At 42.5% G+C, this 15,231-nt stretch overlaps 4 protein-coding genes across 5 annotated transcripts; 3 read left to right on the top strand and 1 right to left on the bottom strand.

Annotated features, from left to right (window-relative positions):
* Window positions 1-2,227: 2,227 nt before the first annotated feature.
* On the top strand, window positions 2,228-4,236 carry LOC135677388 (cytokinin riboside 5'-monophosphate phosphoribohydrolase LOG3-like). The gene is made up of 7 exons (XM_065189669.1): window positions 2,228-2,463; window positions 2,625-2,722; window positions 2,824-2,854; window positions 2,973-3,072; window positions 3,397-3,467; window positions 3,557-3,700; window positions 3,804-4,236. Exons 1-7 carry the CDS (start codon window positions 2,344-2,346, stop codon window positions 3,891-3,893), a joined length of 654 nt encoding a protein of 217 aa, XP_065045741.1. The 5' UTR covers window positions 2,228-2,343; the 3' UTR covers window positions 3,894-4,236.
* A 299-nt stretch (window positions 4,237-4,535) lies between these two features.
* Window positions 4,536-8,244, bottom strand: LOC135677389 (uncharacterized). The gene is made up of 4 exons (XM_065189670.1): window positions 7,893-8,244; window positions 6,362-6,473; window positions 5,245-5,295; window positions 4,536-5,168 (listed from the first exon to the last, which is right to left on the bottom strand). The coding sequence occupies exons 1-4, from the start codon at window positions 8,018-8,020 to the stop codon at window positions 5,091-5,093; spliced, it is 369 nt and encodes a 122-aa protein (XP_065045742.1). The 5' UTR covers window positions 8,021-8,244; the 3' UTR covers window positions 4,536-5,090.
* Window positions 8,245-10,007: 1,763 nt separating this feature from the next.
* Window positions 10,008-11,431, top strand: LOC135677387 (transcription factor TCP15-like). Its single transcript, XM_065189668.1, has 2 exons — window positions 10,008-11,192; window positions 11,309-11,431. Exons 1-2 carry the CDS (start codon window positions 10,106-10,108, stop codon window positions 11,377-11,379), a joined length of 1,158 nt encoding a protein of 385 aa, XP_065045740.1. The 5' UTR covers window positions 10,008-10,105; the 3' UTR covers window positions 11,380-11,431.
* Window positions 11,432-12,680: 1,249 nt separating this feature from the next.
* Window positions 12,681-14,248, top strand: LOC103989953 (homeobox-leucine zipper protein ATHB-13). 2 transcript variants are annotated; one of them, XM_009408930.3, is made up of 4 exons: window positions 12,681-12,817; window positions 12,981-13,159; window positions 13,222-13,583; window positions 13,675-14,248. In XM_009408930.3, exons 2-4 carry the CDS (start codon window positions 13,027-13,029, stop codon window positions 13,999-14,001), a joined length of 822 nt encoding a protein of 273 aa, XP_009407205.2. In that variant the 5' UTR covers window positions 12,681-12,817; window positions 12,981-13,026; the 3' UTR covers window positions 14,002-14,248. The 2 variants fall into 2 exon arrangements, with proteins under 2 accessions (XP_009407205.2, XP_009407204.2); XM_009408929.3 differs by lacking the exon at window positions 12,681-12,817 and having other exon boundaries at window positions 12,824-13,159.
* The last annotated feature ends 983 nt before the right edge of the window (window positions 14,249-15,231 follow it).

Below are 15,231 nucleotides of genomic sequence, written 5' to 3'. Positions count from 1 at the left end.
TATACGAGATTAGGAGAACTCGACCGATTTCACCGAGTCGACTCGCGATTCGTCCACCATATATCGGAGCCGCCCAACCCGCCGGGCCTATATATATATATTGAACCGGACCGGACCGGTCTGGTCCCGTCCCGCCTCTGACACGTCTTCTTGGTTTGGGAAGCAGTCGTCGCAACCGATTCCCATACACGGGGCTGGTGGACTATGACTCGGAGAAGCACTCCTCATCAACGAGGCCTCAGTACTCGATTGATTCCTGCCCGAGCCATTCTATCTCCCAGTCATACGGCACCCTCCTAAGGGTACAAGTGGTCTGCCACGAGCGCCGGCCATCAGCTCCAGTCTCCCCGATGTGATGATGATGGTGGCCAGGCAGCCCCGACTACATGAGACGGTAATCAGAGAACCTTCATCGACCACGTTGTAGCTTCTTCTCGCCTTCCTTCTCCCACGGTAGAAGACAGATGAAGAACAACCACCTGCCTCAAAAGCCGACCCAATCATCACCCTTTATTGATGCCACCATGTGGGTGATGCTTACTGTGGCCAGCAGCCCGTATCATCACGGATGACCATGGCAATGGCAGCTTGTCTTTTCGGCATACCCATCGATTGGCTGAAGCCTCCTCCTCTCGTCCATCTACTCTGTCACTCCCCTCTTCTGGAAGCGGCATCCATCTCTGCTCCCACATGATCCTAATTAGCCTCACGATGGCACCTCTTTTCTCAGAGCATGCAGCGATTAGGAGAGGTGGCGAAGAAGCAAAGTTTAATCATTAGGTCCAATATAAATAAGCTTTGAATAGATACTGCCATTTCCGTCTTTCGCATTTGTATATCTTGGCTCTGAATGGCCAACAGCAGGGCCTGGTGATGGCCCCTCTGGTTTCTTCAGCCATTCATTGCATTCGGGAACAATCATCGGATAAGGAACGATCGAGAATATTGAATCATTTGGTCGAGCAATTGGAGGCTTATGGAGCTCTCACTCGGTTCCCTTGTTGCTTGTCAACTTAAGCACCTTGTCAGCGACTAGTGGGCTGTGGAGATGCAGCCGCTTGTGACTGGTGTGTGCTGCTGCTGTCTTTTGTCTCAAAGAAGAGAGTTGATTTGGCCATCGAATTCTGCTTCGCGTGTATAGGTGCACGTCTGTGGAGCAAGTCTATTCCATTCCGAGTTATGGATATCGAGAGGATGACCGGGAAAAGACACCGAGTAAACATTTATCCATGTCCTGCATTACAGACAAGTACAAGTAAGCTGCAAGTTATGGGCCTCATCAGATGTGAGGTCGGCAGTTGGGAGGGCCAAAAGGATCTTTCGTCTCAGATGCGAGACGCGTAGGAAGACAAAAGACACCGAAACAGACAACGGAGGCAGTACACAGAGGAATTCAACTCGGACGTGACAAGGAATCCGCATTTTTGCCTAAAACTAAGATGGAAAAGCATGCTTACCTGCGGTGAGAGTGGGATAAGAGAGCTTAGTTAGCTCCTACGAGCTAGGGGAATGGGGACGGATTAGAAAAAGGATTTTGTAGGAGGGAATGGGACATTGGATTCTGGATTGGTTTAAGTTACAAGGTATCGGAGGATGAGAAGAATGATAAGGGGGGAGGGGAGAAGAGGGCAAAGTATAATCAATGGGAGGGATGGCGTGGATGGAGGAGGGCATGCTTGGTCTGGTGAGGAGGGGGATGGTGGTATGGGGGAATGGAGAGGGCGTGTCCAATAAAAATACCAATATGTTTCCTCTGCATGCAGCAGGACATGTCCGGCAGGTGAAGCTGCAGATAAGGAGGAGCCTTTTTATTATATTGCTCCTCCGTTCGCCACCCAAATGCATGCGGAGCCATCTGCTTATTTTTAATCTCCTCCCTCTGTCACTGTGCGAGTGAGTCACTGAGTCTTCTTCCTCAATACATACCACAATAATTGAATGAAATATACACGTACTAATTCCCAGACCAGTCTCACTCACTCGTCCAATTTTCTTGTGCAGGGAAACCAAACCGAGATGCAGTGGAAATGGAGGGAAAAGACATCAGTAACGAGGAAGGGGGCAGCCGGGCCCTCCATTTCGAACACAGCTCCATAATCATTTACTCTCTGTCCATGGCGTCTTTTGTGACTCTCTCTCTCTCTCTCTCTCTCTCTCTCTCTCTCTCTCTGTCTCTGGTTGTGAGCACGTGTTGCCTTTATAAATCTCCCTGGAGAGCGCACCGAAAAGTGCCTAGTGTGGATGTTTGCATTGCGCCAATGACGCTTGCAGCAGCATAAGGAAGACGGAGGTAAAGCTATAGGAAACAGAGGCAGAGGAGGAGAAACAGGGGAGCCAAGAAGAATGGAGGGGAAGCAGGAAGCTAAAGCATCCAAATTTACGAGGATCTGCGTCTTCTGCGGCAGCAGTCAGGGGAAGAAGAGAAGCTACCAAGATGCTGCCATCGAGCTAGGCAAGGAACTGGTATGCTCTCTCCTCCTCCTCCTCTTCTTCTTCTTCCTTGAGAGATCTACGGTTGTGGTGTGATGCACATCAAAACTCTGGCGAGCTATAGAGAAACTTGCAGTCTCTCTTCTCTTCTCTTCTCTTCTTTGCCGCCGCTAAACTGGGTGGGATTCCTTCAGGTGTCGAGGAACATCGATCTGGTGTATGGTGGGGGAAGTGTCGGACTGATGGGGTTGGTCTCTCAGGCCGTTCATGATGGTGGGAGGCATGTCACAGGGTAAGCTTCGGACTCATCTACTGTTCTTTGGAGTAGACTGTGTCGCCTCGGTCATGTGCGGTTCACTCACTCTTTGTCATGCTACTTGTCTGACCGCGCAGGGTTATTCCCAAGACACTCATGCCTCGAGAGGTATGCTAAGCTAAATAAAGCTTTCGGCCTTTCTCTGTCTCTGCTGGTACAAAAGCTACGTTCTACAGTATGTTTGTATTCATGCTTTTTTGGGCCTTGGGGTGGTTGCTTCTTGCAGATAACCGGGGAGACCGTAGGAGAGGTGAAGGCAGTCGCCGATATGCATCAACGGAAGGCAGAGATGGCGAGGCGCTCCGATGCCTTTATTGCTTTACCTGGTTAGTGTATAAAAACCTGCAGATTTCTCTGCACTGTCACACGCAGGGCATCTCTCTCTCTCTCTCTCTCTCTCTCTCTCTCTGTGCTTTTGTTTTCTCCCCCTAAACAGCAGCACAGCCACAGAGTCTCATTTCTCGTTCTTCTGAACCTTCATACGTGATACTCATCTAAGCATCGCTTTGTCTTCCCTTTTCACCTTCCTTTGACAGAACTGAAACGTAGAAATTTTGCTTAGATAAGATGATCATGTATGCATACCTGTTGTGCTATGCGATGTACTTTTGCCAAATCTGCATGGAGCTGAATGAGATGTTGGTGTGCAGGAGGATATGGGACTCTTGAAGAGCTGCTTGAGGTGATAACGTGGGCTCAGCTTGGCATCCATGACAAGCCGGTAGGATCGCTGAACGTCTGGTGGTGTTAACGCTTATTTAGATCAATCATCTGGTCGTGTTCTTATCCCTCCCAAGCGGTCTTGTGCAGGTAGGATTGCTGAACGTCGATGGATACTATAACTCCTTGCTATCGTTCATTGACAAGGCAGTGGAAGAAGGTTTCGTCAGCCCAAATGCCCGTCATATCATATTGTCCGCTCCAACGGCAAAAGAATTGATGAAGAAATTAGAGGTAAACATACAAATGACATTACGGAGATATATTATGTTTTAGTGGACGATCAAAATAGCAAGTGTACAAAGCCAACTGATGTCTGTCTGTTTGGTGTCATCAGGAGTACTTCCCTCGACATGAAAGAGTGGCTTCGAAGCTGAACTGGGAGACGGAGCAGCTTGGGTACTCCAAATACGAGATTTCACGATAGAGATTGATGTTGGGAGTAGCAGGTTTTTGTCAAGAAATTAAGGTGTTGAAATTGGAGTGGACCAGAAGCAAGTGCTTGGGATTCTTTCCTCTGTAAATTATGACAAAATGACTGGAAAAATTTTATAAAGCTTCACTTCCTTCTTCCATGGAAATGGGGGGATTGTCTTTTTCTTATATAGACATGGAACTAATTTATGATGAATATACTGTCTTCTAATGTCTAATCAATCATGCAATATGATTTGACTGTGATTCCTGGGAGCTTGGAGGATGAGCATCTGGAAATATATATATATGCTTCATGGCACTCATCCTAAATAAGCAGCTATTTATATCTCTCGGTAAATATTTCTTTTCAGGAGCTCCCCAAGTCCTGCAAGGATCAAGTAAGTATATATAGCATTTGAATCTCCAGAGTTGTTCGAGTGTTAGAACATGCTCTTATTGTGGCTATTTAAAAACAAACAAGGTTGGGTCTCCCAAGTCCATATTACTGACTATTCCATAGAATCATATTTAATCTGAAGAGTTGGTCTAATAAAACGATCAAAGTATATGATTCAAGATGCAGATGCTTCCACCCTGTGACCAAAGAAAAGAAAAGAGGCAAAAAATGAACTAACAAACGACAAAGAGATCATGCCATCTAACCACTGCAGCTATTCCAATTAACACCACCGGCACAAAATGAGGTGCATTTCTTATCCTTATTAACCCATAGAACAAACAGGTTCTTGAACTCTCTCTGCTATAGCCACAGCATCAGAGCATCTGATTGCCTTTTATCAGTGACGTCCTCTCCTGAAGTCAGAAAAACAGCATCTAATACTTCAATCTTCCAATTGTGGATTCATGTAGCAGTTGACAGTCAGTATGATGGCCTCCTTATTACCACGATCTAGTCTGCAGAGTACTCAGAATATAGTCATTATTTGGGCATGAAACCGGACACATCTTGCTTTTTTTAACCGCAATGAAGCTTCCTCTGTTGAGGAAACCAGGATTCCTGCTGTTAAGAATATAGCTTGCTTACCAAGGAACAATAAGTTTATTACCCACCAGCACGGAAGCAAAAGGAGGATTTGAATTGCTGCTTGCATACGAGGGTTAATCAAATTGTGCATGAGAATCTGAAGCCAGTATTGAGGATTTTGTTGGACGATACGCCTCTTTATTCTCAAAGTTGGGTTGAAGATTAATTGCACTTGCATTCCCATCCTTTAGTTTTGATTTGTTTCAAGGATTCAAACTGCTTCTGCAGTTTCATGTTTTCCTGACAGCAATAGTATCTAAGAAGCAGCAGCAAGGAGCTGAAAACTGGAAATGAGATACCATGACTGCATAGATACCTTTTGCAGCATGCTGAACCTCCTAGATGCCCCAGCTAACGAGGCCTTGACCTGCAAACAGGATAAATTATCAGACTTTGAAAAAGTACAAATGAAAAAAAAAAAAAAAAATATATATATATATATATATATATATATATATATATATATATATATATGGACTGAGGTACAACATATGCATAGCAGAACAGCTTAAACATCGGAATAAGGCAACATATGTAGCAGAACAAAAAAATGATGAAGTCTAAAAAGTTCAATTAGCACAAGTCAATTTGATAAAAAAACTGGAACCAGCAAAACATTGCAGCCCAGTCACTGAAAACAAACTGCAATATCAAAATGCAGAATAATTTTAGTAATGCACCTTAATGTTATAGGAAAACAACACTATGGAAGCAGATTCAAACAAAAAGGAATCTGATTTATTCACTTTCTCACCATAAACAGCAGAAAGAATGCAACTATCACGAAAAGAGAACAAATCTGAGAATAGATAAAGGAGGGAGATACTATAAGGTCTCCTGCCAAGGCAAAATTTACACTTTTATTTGTCTACCTGGGAAGTCCACAGGTTAAATTGATTAAATCTGAAACTGTATGGCTTCATCTAAGATTATTATGGTGTATCATTATATACATCACCCAATTTTATATAGAACAATGAAAAAATACCTTCCAAGCTTCAAGATTTTGTGATGGTAACATACTAACTGATTCCTCTGTATGAAAATAGTTGTCGATTGACCTCCCAGCTCTTCTGTCATTTAGTGGTGCATGGATTTGTTAATTACTATCCTACATGATCGCAGGTTAGTTGAATCAGTTGCATCTCAAAATCATAGAAGATAGGATGTCCAAAACAATCTCAGCAACCATCCTTATTCTATCCATTTTTGTAAGAAAAAAGACTTCTTGGTCAAAACAAACAAACTTTTTCTCCTTCCAGATTTGGCAGGAAAATTTTCAGCTAATTAGTGCAGTCTATTTTCTATTTTATTGGAGATCACATATCGAAAGTACCCAACAAGAGCAAGCACAAAACAATGGTAATTGCAATCAAAATTTATAATTTAGTACAAGCATCGAAAATGAAGGAAAGGGAAAAAAAAGGGTGTACCTTTAGGAGTTCATCCTGAATTTGCCTACTTCTATCCACTTCCACATCATATCTCATTCTCCATTCAGCAGATTCATCCATCGCTTCCATATTTGCATGTTCAAATTCTCTTCTGCAAGGTATATATAAAAGTTGCAGAGTAGAATAACTTAGGAATGACACTTTTGGACCTGTAGGTAATGCTCAAAACAAGATTCTTTGCTGTACTCAGCTTGTCACAAAAGAATCTAAAGAAAAAATATCAACACGATTTATCCAACATATGAATACAAGTTCAGTTATTAATTGCTCAAAAAGGCAATGATCCTGATTATAAAGGTAGATACTTTGAGCAGGCCTTTTCTCAGATGCATCCTAGTGAAAGACACATAGATAACTAGCTTAAGAGCATATTTGAGAACACTGGAATGAGAAGAGTAACTAGCTAAATGTAAAGTCATGCTTATGGTGTCATAATATTTTAGATTGAATTGCATATTTCAGCTAAACAACTTCCTACGTTGACAACTTATCGTGTGCAAAACTTTTAATTTCTTTTTTGCATGGCAAGTAATCACTCAAATGATGCCAGAAACTGGTCTCTCAGACGACAACCAAGGGCAACAATTTTTTGCAAAGGCTTCATTACCCTGTCCCCCAATCACCTGTACAACCATCGAATGAGTTCACATGAAGAAAGTCCTAGAAAGACAGTCAAGAAGATATTTGACTCCAACATGTGTGTGTTAACTCGTATATTGTACACCTAACATGCAACCAAAAGAACCTTTAATCGATATCGGTGGTTAACTAGTTCCTCGATTTTGAGCATAAGAATGTTTGCGTTGTTTTGACATACGACAATTCTTGTCGCCAATACAATGATGATATCCTGCCCAAGAAATAAGAGGGTTATCAATGTAGACCAGAAATGGACTCCATAAATCTCTAGAGTAGGAGCCATCAGACCTATCAGAGGTCAGAGTCAGCATCAATCCGGACCCCATAAATCTCTAGACATCACGATTGCCAAATGAGCATATTGCCATAAAGGACAAGTAGATGTAGAAAAGATAGCCATCCACACACATTCCTTTGGGGAAAGCGATTACCCCTAATTCATGATTACAGTTTCGAGTCGACGCCGATGATACATGCATAAACATGAGCGAAGATGAAAAATCCAATCAGGAAACAGTGGCTAATGAGATCGAGACCAACTGATGTCAATTCACTATGATCGATTAATGAAAACCAACACACAAAATAAGCAGATTAAAGAACAGTAGTTCTTGAAAGAAAGGAAAAAAAAAATCAAGTTGAAGTAAAAGATTCCGCTCGGAACGGAGTATTCGGCCCAACCCCCATCAGATTGGGGTTCCTCGGGTCTTCAATTCTAAAAATTGATAGAATAGCAGAAAAGATCTTGTGAGAAATGAATATTACTTGTAACAATTACATCAAAGAAACTGAAATCCGATGGAGAAACAAACACCCGAAAGAAGTAAGAAGGGAGAGGCAGGCTGAGGAGGAGGAGAAGAGGGATTCAGACCGAAGGGCGTCTCTGTCGTCGCCAGCGGAGAAGTCGTCACCGTCGATCGACCAAATCCGAAGATAGATACCGATGCCGGTAAAGAGAGCCAGCACGAACCCCAAGAGCATCCTTCTCCTCGGCACCATCGGATCGAGCCGAGCACTAGATCAAAGTAATGTAATCAATTTATATGCGTTAAATCCAAATGGTTCCCATCCATAATCCCCCACAATTAATCGTTCCCAGAGCCCTAACAAGATGACAAGCCATCTTTGTTTGACTCGACGCGACGGTATCCGTCGGGGTTTGCAGTAAAGATCGCGTCACGGGTTGCAAACGGTGAAAGGGAATAGGATGTTCTCATCGATCGAGCACAGAACATGAGGGCTTATATAGTGTATGGACAATGTCACAGGCCGATTGCAATCCTTAGTTAGGTAGCAGAATGAGGTAGCCCAATGAGACTAAATTAATGGGGAGGAGATATAAAAGTAAAGCATTGTATAGATGGTGAAGAAGTCAAACCTTTCGAGTACATAATAAGAAAGCACAATTGGGACAATGAACACCGATTTGGCGCATCACTGTCCGTTAGTTTCTTAATCATGGACATGACATTGTTCTTCGTGTATTATTGTCATGCTTATCTCAAATCATGTTTACAAGTGGTGGTTATCGGTGATTTTGGATTAGGATAGGGAGAAACTCCTGTTTATATTAAGTGATGAAGAGAATGTTAGCTACACATCACCGATCATGGATCTTTAATTTTTGATCGTTGAGGAGGGAGAGAAAATTTAAAAAAAAAATAAAAATAAATAAATAATATATTAAAAAGTTGAAATAAAATTTAATACCCCCATTTATATCTAAAAAAATTTAAAATTTTTAGTGAGATCAATTATAAAAATCTTAAATTATTTTTATTCAACTTTTCCTGTATAACCTTTCAGAATTTATACGTTTTTCTCGTCTTCTTTAGTTCATTATCTTTTTAGAATACTAGCGTAAGGTATTTTAATTTTTTATCCACTTTTGAGAAAATACTTTTACTTCACGTTTCTTTTAATTTTCATCACTCACTTGTAGAATGAATCTTTTGGACTATAACACCACTTTGTCGAAAAGAATGAGAAAAACTGGAAAATCTAAAAAGAAATTCAGAGCAATAAATAAGTAACGTACCAAAAAATTAACGTAAGATTTAACATGATTTGATAACTCCAATCTATATCCACATCCATGAAAAAAAATCAACTTCTTTACGTTGTGAAATCTCCACTCAAGTATGACTCCCTTTATATACTCTCTCATATTAATCAAAAAAATTTATATCTTTCTCTCACCCTCTAAAAAGACCCTAAGAGCGTCATCATCTTTAGACACCCGAAAGAAAAAAATGTAATAACATCCAAAGTATTTCTCATATATTATTTTTTTATTAAAATACGAATATATATATATAAGATATTTATCTTATAGAATCGTTCGTTTAGAAGATTTTTTTAATATTAAAACTATAAAAACTCATAGGATTTCTTGTAATCTTCGGATACTGACTTTTAGAATCACAAAAGCCGCATCCAAATCAATTGTGCATTCGTTAGAAAGAGAGATAGAGAGAGAAAGAGAGAGAGAGAGGGAGGGATGCACATTGCAACTCTATCTATCCGCAAAGAACTTGCGTCGTGTGGTTCTTTCCAACCTTCAATCATTCCGTCCTTGAAATGATGTAAACCTTCTTAATGACATCAGCTGCGACCTGCTACAAAAGAACAAGACGCTGTTTCAACATTTCATTGTCACTTAGTACCACCTGCTTTCAGTTTTCCATACTTCAATTTAAAGACATGATATGATTAGGTAACCATAATCCACAACCTAAAACCCACCTAACTTGGACGTATTTAATGTGTTCATCATCTCAAGTTTATGATGATCGAGATTGTTCTTAATAATGCTCGCAATGGCCGACTTTGATCTAAAGAATGTTAGATGAATAATTGCAAAATGCTAATAGCCTAATGCTAAACTTGTCATTAACCTTTGTCTTAAGGGTTCACACAAGAAAATTAATAAAGTGAAGAGGTAAAGAGAGTTAAGAATTAATATTCTCTTGGATTTCCTTCCACTCCATCAGTTGTGGAATTTGGATGTCCTCCGAATCTTGAAATTGTTTCATATCTTCTCGATTCATTTCTTCCTATATCTATTCCCTACTATGCGCTTACATGATCCATCAAAAAGATGCAGTGGCTTATCTCTTCCAGGAATATCTCCTTCGATCTTTCACTTTCTTCTCCGCAGATCCATCTCCCCATAGCCTTTCATCCTTCCTGCCAAACTCCATAACAACAGTTTGTACCTCATGGCATAATCCAGGCATGGAAGGCGAATCACGCGGATACCGACGGCCCAATGACGCTCTCGGGTTCTTTGAGAAGAAGCAAGAAGACCACTCCTGCTCCGCCTACCCTTCTCCTGCCATATCCTCCACCACCACCACCGCCGCCGGCGAGCCCGTCGTCAACCCACAGAACAAGCCACCTCCCAAGAAGATCAGGAACTCCAACAAGGACCGCCACACAAAGGTGGAGGGGCGCGGGCGACGGATTCGCGTGCCTGCCCTCTGCGCCGCCCGCATCTTCCAGCTCACCCGCGAGCTTGGCCACAAGACCGACGGGGAGACCGTCGAGTGGCTGCTCCAGCAGGCTGAGCCCGCCGTGATCGCGGTCACAGGCACTGGCACTATCCCCGCGGCCGCCGCCTTCACCTCTCTCAGCACTATCTCCCTTCGCAACTCCGGCTCCAGCGTTTCCGCTTCTCCTCACCTCCTTGCCGCTAATTACTTTAACAGCGATCGAAGCTTTTCTTTCTCCTCTGATGGCCAGTCAACGTCAACCTCTGTGTTTCTTAATGTCAATCCATGCAGTAAGCGCGGACGGGAACCGGAGATTCGTCCACACCGACCACATCCATTGCAGAATCAGATAGCAGTCCACGGCCAAGCTAGCCATGGACGGATGCCAGGGACACTATGGCCGGTGACAAACCCTAATACACAAGATACGATGGGTGGTGATGACCGGTCTACTTGGACGCTCCCTGATCAATTGGGCAGCAGCAACATGCTCAGAGTGTCTGCCTCCAGTGGCCTGCATTCCATGAACCTTTGTACATCCATGGCTATGCTGCCGAGCCAGCAGCTAGATCTGTGTTGGGGTGGTGACGGTGGCACTCCTGCTTCACTCGATGGGTATCGATCACTGAGCACCGCAGAGAGGATGCCATCTCCAACCCGACAAGCGCACAGAGACGGTAAACACCATGGCAGGATTAGAACCGGTGATCCATAGATCATCGAGCCCAGTCTTTCTTCATTAATTGTTATCTTGATGATGATAAAAAGACAGCTTTGTCTCTTAAACATGAAGGTCTATGCGGCGGGACTTCTGGAAACTTAGCCAAGCAGCTCATCCAAGAATACAACAACAAGAACATGTAATTTCCCGACAAGCAACGTTATCGTGTGCTTTAGTTTAAAGACTATCTTGGGAATAATATATATATATATATATATATATATATATATATATATATATATATATATATATATATACATATATATGTATACATATATATGTATATATATATATATGTATATATATATACATATATGTATATATATATATATATACATATATATACATACATATACATACATATATATATATGGTTGGACGCCTCCTTGAACGATACATCTATCGTGTTTAGTTCTAAATGCATATATGTTCACCTAGCGGACGACGGAGACCTTTTGCCACGACGAAAATGTCTATCTTTTGTACTTTGGATGCTTATTATTTATCTTTGAAAGATTTAAAAAAAAAAATCTTCTTTTTAGTTTTTTCCTGAAAGGTGTCAGTTTTCTATTTATGTTTTCTCTAATATCCTAAATACTCCTCAACCACATCTCCTCCTTCGAATGGTTATTGTCGATCATTGCTTTTCGCCCCCGTAGTGGTCACCTTCCGCCCATCGTCTTTTCTCCGGTTATAATTATTTCCTTCCTCTCCGTGAGATCTTATCGCTTCCATCTCATCGTATTCACCACTTTCCCCTCCACGAGGTATGTCACTCCTTTTCCATCACCTTCACCCTACAACGACACCTTGTCACCTCCGTCTCATTGTTTTCGTTCCATCGTGACTATCTTCTTCTCCTTTGTAAGCCCATGTTAATTTCATTAGTGCCTCTGTCCCCTCTACGAGGCCTTAATGCTTATACGTTATTACCTTCATTAGACTACTTCTGCCTCTCTACTTTGACTTTATCGTTTTTATCCTATCGTGATCATTTTCGTTGGACCACGAGAACTCATTGTCATGATCGCACCACCATTATAACGAAAAAAAGAAAAAGAAGAAGGTGACAGCGACGAAAGATATTTTAAGTATTAGAGAAAATTGAGTATCAAATAAGTAAATTAAAAATGAGGATATATACTTTTCAATAAAAATCTAAAAAAAAAACCATTTCAGAAAAATCGTCCATTATCTTTGATCGCAAATTGAGATATAAAAGCCACAATCGACTGGGCCACTTTTTGTTCTCTCTCTCGTCTCTCTATACAAAGATCTCCCGACCCCCTTTTGGAGCGTTCTTTACTCTCAGATGATGCCGAGACTGTTGATCTCGTTCTCATCCACCATTGAAAGCACGTCGCATGGGACATGAAGATGAGAAGATGAAAGGGTTAGCACGCACATGCACCGCACGGGCGGCCCTCGGATTCTTGAAGTGCGTGCAGCCTACCGATGCCATCTACTTCTCCAGTAGCAGAACACCAACCTCTGGTTCTCTGCATCTCTCTAGCTGTAACTTGGACTCTACATCTTGTCCTCATTAAGAGCACGCGTATCTTCTTTGCATGTAGTCCACCGGTTCGTCCTTCCACCTTCTCTCACTACCACCGGCATGCATGTTTTCCTTCTCTCTTCTGCGAGATCCAATGATACATGTCCCTCGCTCCTATGCCCTTCATTCCAATCTCTCTCCCACTTTTATCTCAGAAAAACAGAGGCTCATACCTTTCCCTTTCACCAGGACAACAACAAGCATCCACCAGGACTTTTCGTGTCTGTGACCTGCAATGTCTCGCAATGGAATGCCGCCATTCTTCTCTGCAAGCTTGTTGTCACGGATTCCTTACGAGGAGAGCCACCACGCACCCCACAACTCCACGAATCCACTAATGCTACCCACCTATCCACAGGACTTGAGAGGTGAGATCACTGTTTTCAAGATCTAGCACTGAGGCTTTCGTCAAACGAATGCATGGATGCAGGGAGAAGATCCACGTCCTTCTCGGGGATGGAGACCTGCGAGGAGCTGAACCTGGAGGATGATATTTCCGACGACGGACTGCAGCCACCGGGGGAGAAGAAGAAGAGGCTGAACTTGGAGCAGGTCAGGACGTTGGAGAAGAGCTTCGTGATGGGGAAAAAGCTGGAGCCAGAGAGGAAGATGGAACTAGCCAGATCTCTCGGGCTGCAACCGAGGCAGATAGCTATATGGTTCCAGAACAGGAGAGCGAGGTGGAAGATCAAGCAGTTGGAGAAGGACTACGATGAACTCAAGAGACAGTTTGAGATGATGAAGGCACAGAATGATGCCCTGCACGCCCACAACAAGGAGCTTCTTTCTCAGGTACTCCACTCTCTCCTGTAGGGAGATTTGATTGAATTGTCATGAATTGCCTTGGAGCACTTGTCATTCTGTGGATGAATACGCATCGCAGATTTTGAGTCTCAAAGGCAAAGATGTCTCCGAGTCCATCAATCTCAACAAGGAAACAGAGGGCTCCTGCAGCATGAGGAGCGAGAACAGCCCTGACATCAGTCTGGAGATCTCAAGGGAACCAATGAACCATAACCCGTCGGATCTCCACCAGCAGAGCAGAACCTTCTTCCCGAGTGCTTCCCAGCTTCTTCATAGCTCCTCCAAGTCAGAAACACCCAAGGTGGAGAGCAGCGTCCAGAGAGACAACCTCTGTAACATGTTCTACAGCACAGATGATCAATCTGCCTTCTGGGCGTGGTCAGAGCAACACAATTTCCATCAGTAGGCCATCCTTACATGCTTTCTTCACGATGACAGGGATCATCATCGAAAAGAAAGCTGCCAGTTAGAATTGGAAATGTGATACATCTTCCGTGAGTGTATCTGTGTGTCACCTCTCACCGGACTAAAGTTGCAGCACACTAGGTTTTAGCGAGTGTCATTCATGGTCGTTTGCCGAACCATCATCATTATTGTAAATGAAGCTTCATTCTTGATCGAAGAAAATAAATGTGCTCGCTTTCGAATACAAATTCGGTTGCCTGATGGTTTGTTTACAAGCCAAGAACAGAAAAGAAAAAGAAGAGAGAAAAGAACAACAACAACAACAACAACTTGGTTGTGAGTTTGGTGACAAAACAAGGTTGAAGAGCAAGTAAATGTGAAGTCGAGGAATTAGGAGAAAGGTAACTGTGAGATATTACTCCGCCATGGACTATTCTGACTTTGGTCGGGAACATTAAATGATTGACTCCTTGCTTTGTTGAATGCAAATTCTTCCATGTTTTGAGGCAGGAAAACAGTGTAGATGCACGTACAATCGAATCATGTAATTTTTTGGTTCTTGGAGATGCGAAGGGCGGTGTATTTTCTCGTTACACTTTGTAAAGTTTAGTTTTCTTTTCGAAAGAGAGAAAGAAAAAAAGAAGTGTTCTGAGAGATCGTTTTCTGTAGTTTGGAGTTAAATGTTGTGCTGACAAAAAATGCTGACAAGGGAGAAAGAAAAAGAAGGCAACCTTCGACATCACAGCCTTGCATTAATGCTATGAATTCCCTCATGCTTTCTACCAATCTCTGGTTCAGTAAACCTGCAATAGAAAATGATTCTTAATCTCTCTTCCCGTCACGAAACTTGTTCCTGATTGATGAATCTTCTGTTGTTGCTAAGCAACTAAGTTCCTCGTGGTTTCTTTCTGCAGAGACGGTGGCCTCGCTAGCACACAGTAGGGCAGTCCTTCTTGGACCAAGCAAGGAATTGAGCATGCGGAGTCGGAGGCCTTGGTTTTTTTTCCTCGAGTACAATTAAGTAAGCCATCATTTAACATTAATCGTGTGGACATCCGAAGATGTATCATCAAGAATCTCAATAAAGAACAATGGAGCGTACGACCATAGGTAGTATAGTCATGGAGAGGGACACCATCGGCTCCTTCCTCTTCAAGAGAGAAAGAGAGATGGTAAGGAGAGGACGAGCATTCCATATGTATCCGATGGAAGCATTAGGAGAGAAATGGTG

This window comes from Musa acuminata, chromosome BXJ1-6 (genome assembly GCF_036884655.1).
Source record: "Musa acuminata AAA Group cultivar baxijiao chromosome BXJ1-6, Cavendish_Baxijiao_AAA, whole genome shotgun sequence".
NCBI classification, from domain to species: domain Eukaryota; kingdom Viridiplantae; phylum Streptophyta; class Magnoliopsida; order Zingiberales; family Musaceae; genus Musa; species Musa acuminata.
Note: the sequence above shows the minus strand (reverse complement) of the source record. Positions and strands in the feature narration are given on the sequence as shown.

Bases quoted from the DNA above. Each gene is read 5' to 3' on its own strand.
- LOC103989953 (XM_009408930.3), top strand. From the start codon at position 13,027: ATGTCTCGCAATGGAATGCCGCCATTCTTCTCTGCAAGCTTGTTGTCA. The intron at 13,160-13,221 runs GTGAGATCACTG...GCATGGATGCAG, and splicing joins CTATCCACAGGACTTGAGAG to GGAGAAGATCCACGTCCTTC. The intron at 13,584-13,674 runs GTACTCCACTCT...TACGCATCGCAG, and splicing joins ACAAGGAGCTTCTTTCTCAG to ATTTTGAGTCTCAAAGGCAA.
- LOC135677389 (XM_065189670.1), bottom strand. From the start codon at position 8,020: ATGGTGCCGAGGAGAAGGATGCTCTTGGGGTTCGTGCTGGCTCTCTTT. The intron at 6,474-7,892 runs GTCTGAATCCCT...TATACCTTGCAG, and splicing joins GACGACAGAGACGCCCTTCG to AAGAGAATTTGAACATGCAA. The intron at 5,169-5,244 runs GTATCTATGCAG...TATTGCTGTCAG, and splicing joins GGTTCAGCATGCTGCAAAAG to GAAAACATGAAACTGCAGAA.
- LOC135677387 (XM_065189668.1), top strand. From the start codon at position 10,106: ATGATCCATCAAAAAGATGCAGTGGCTTATCTCTTCCAGGAATATCTC. The intron at 11,193-11,308 runs GTAAACACCATG...TTAAACATGAAG, and splicing joins CCGACAAGCGCACAGAGACG to GTCTATGCGGCGGGACTTCT.
- LOC135677388 (XM_065189669.1), top strand. From the start codon at position 2,344: ATGGAGGGGAAGCAGGAAGCTAAAGCATCCAAATTTACGAGGATCTGC. The intron at 3,073-3,396 runs GTTAGTGTATAA...GTTGGTGTGCAG, and splicing joins TGCCTTTATTGCTTTACCTG to GAGGATATGGGACTCTTGAA. The intron at 3,701-3,803 runs GTAAACATACAA...TGGTGTCATCAG, and splicing joins AATTGATGAAGAAATTAGAG to GAGTACTTCCCTCGACATGA.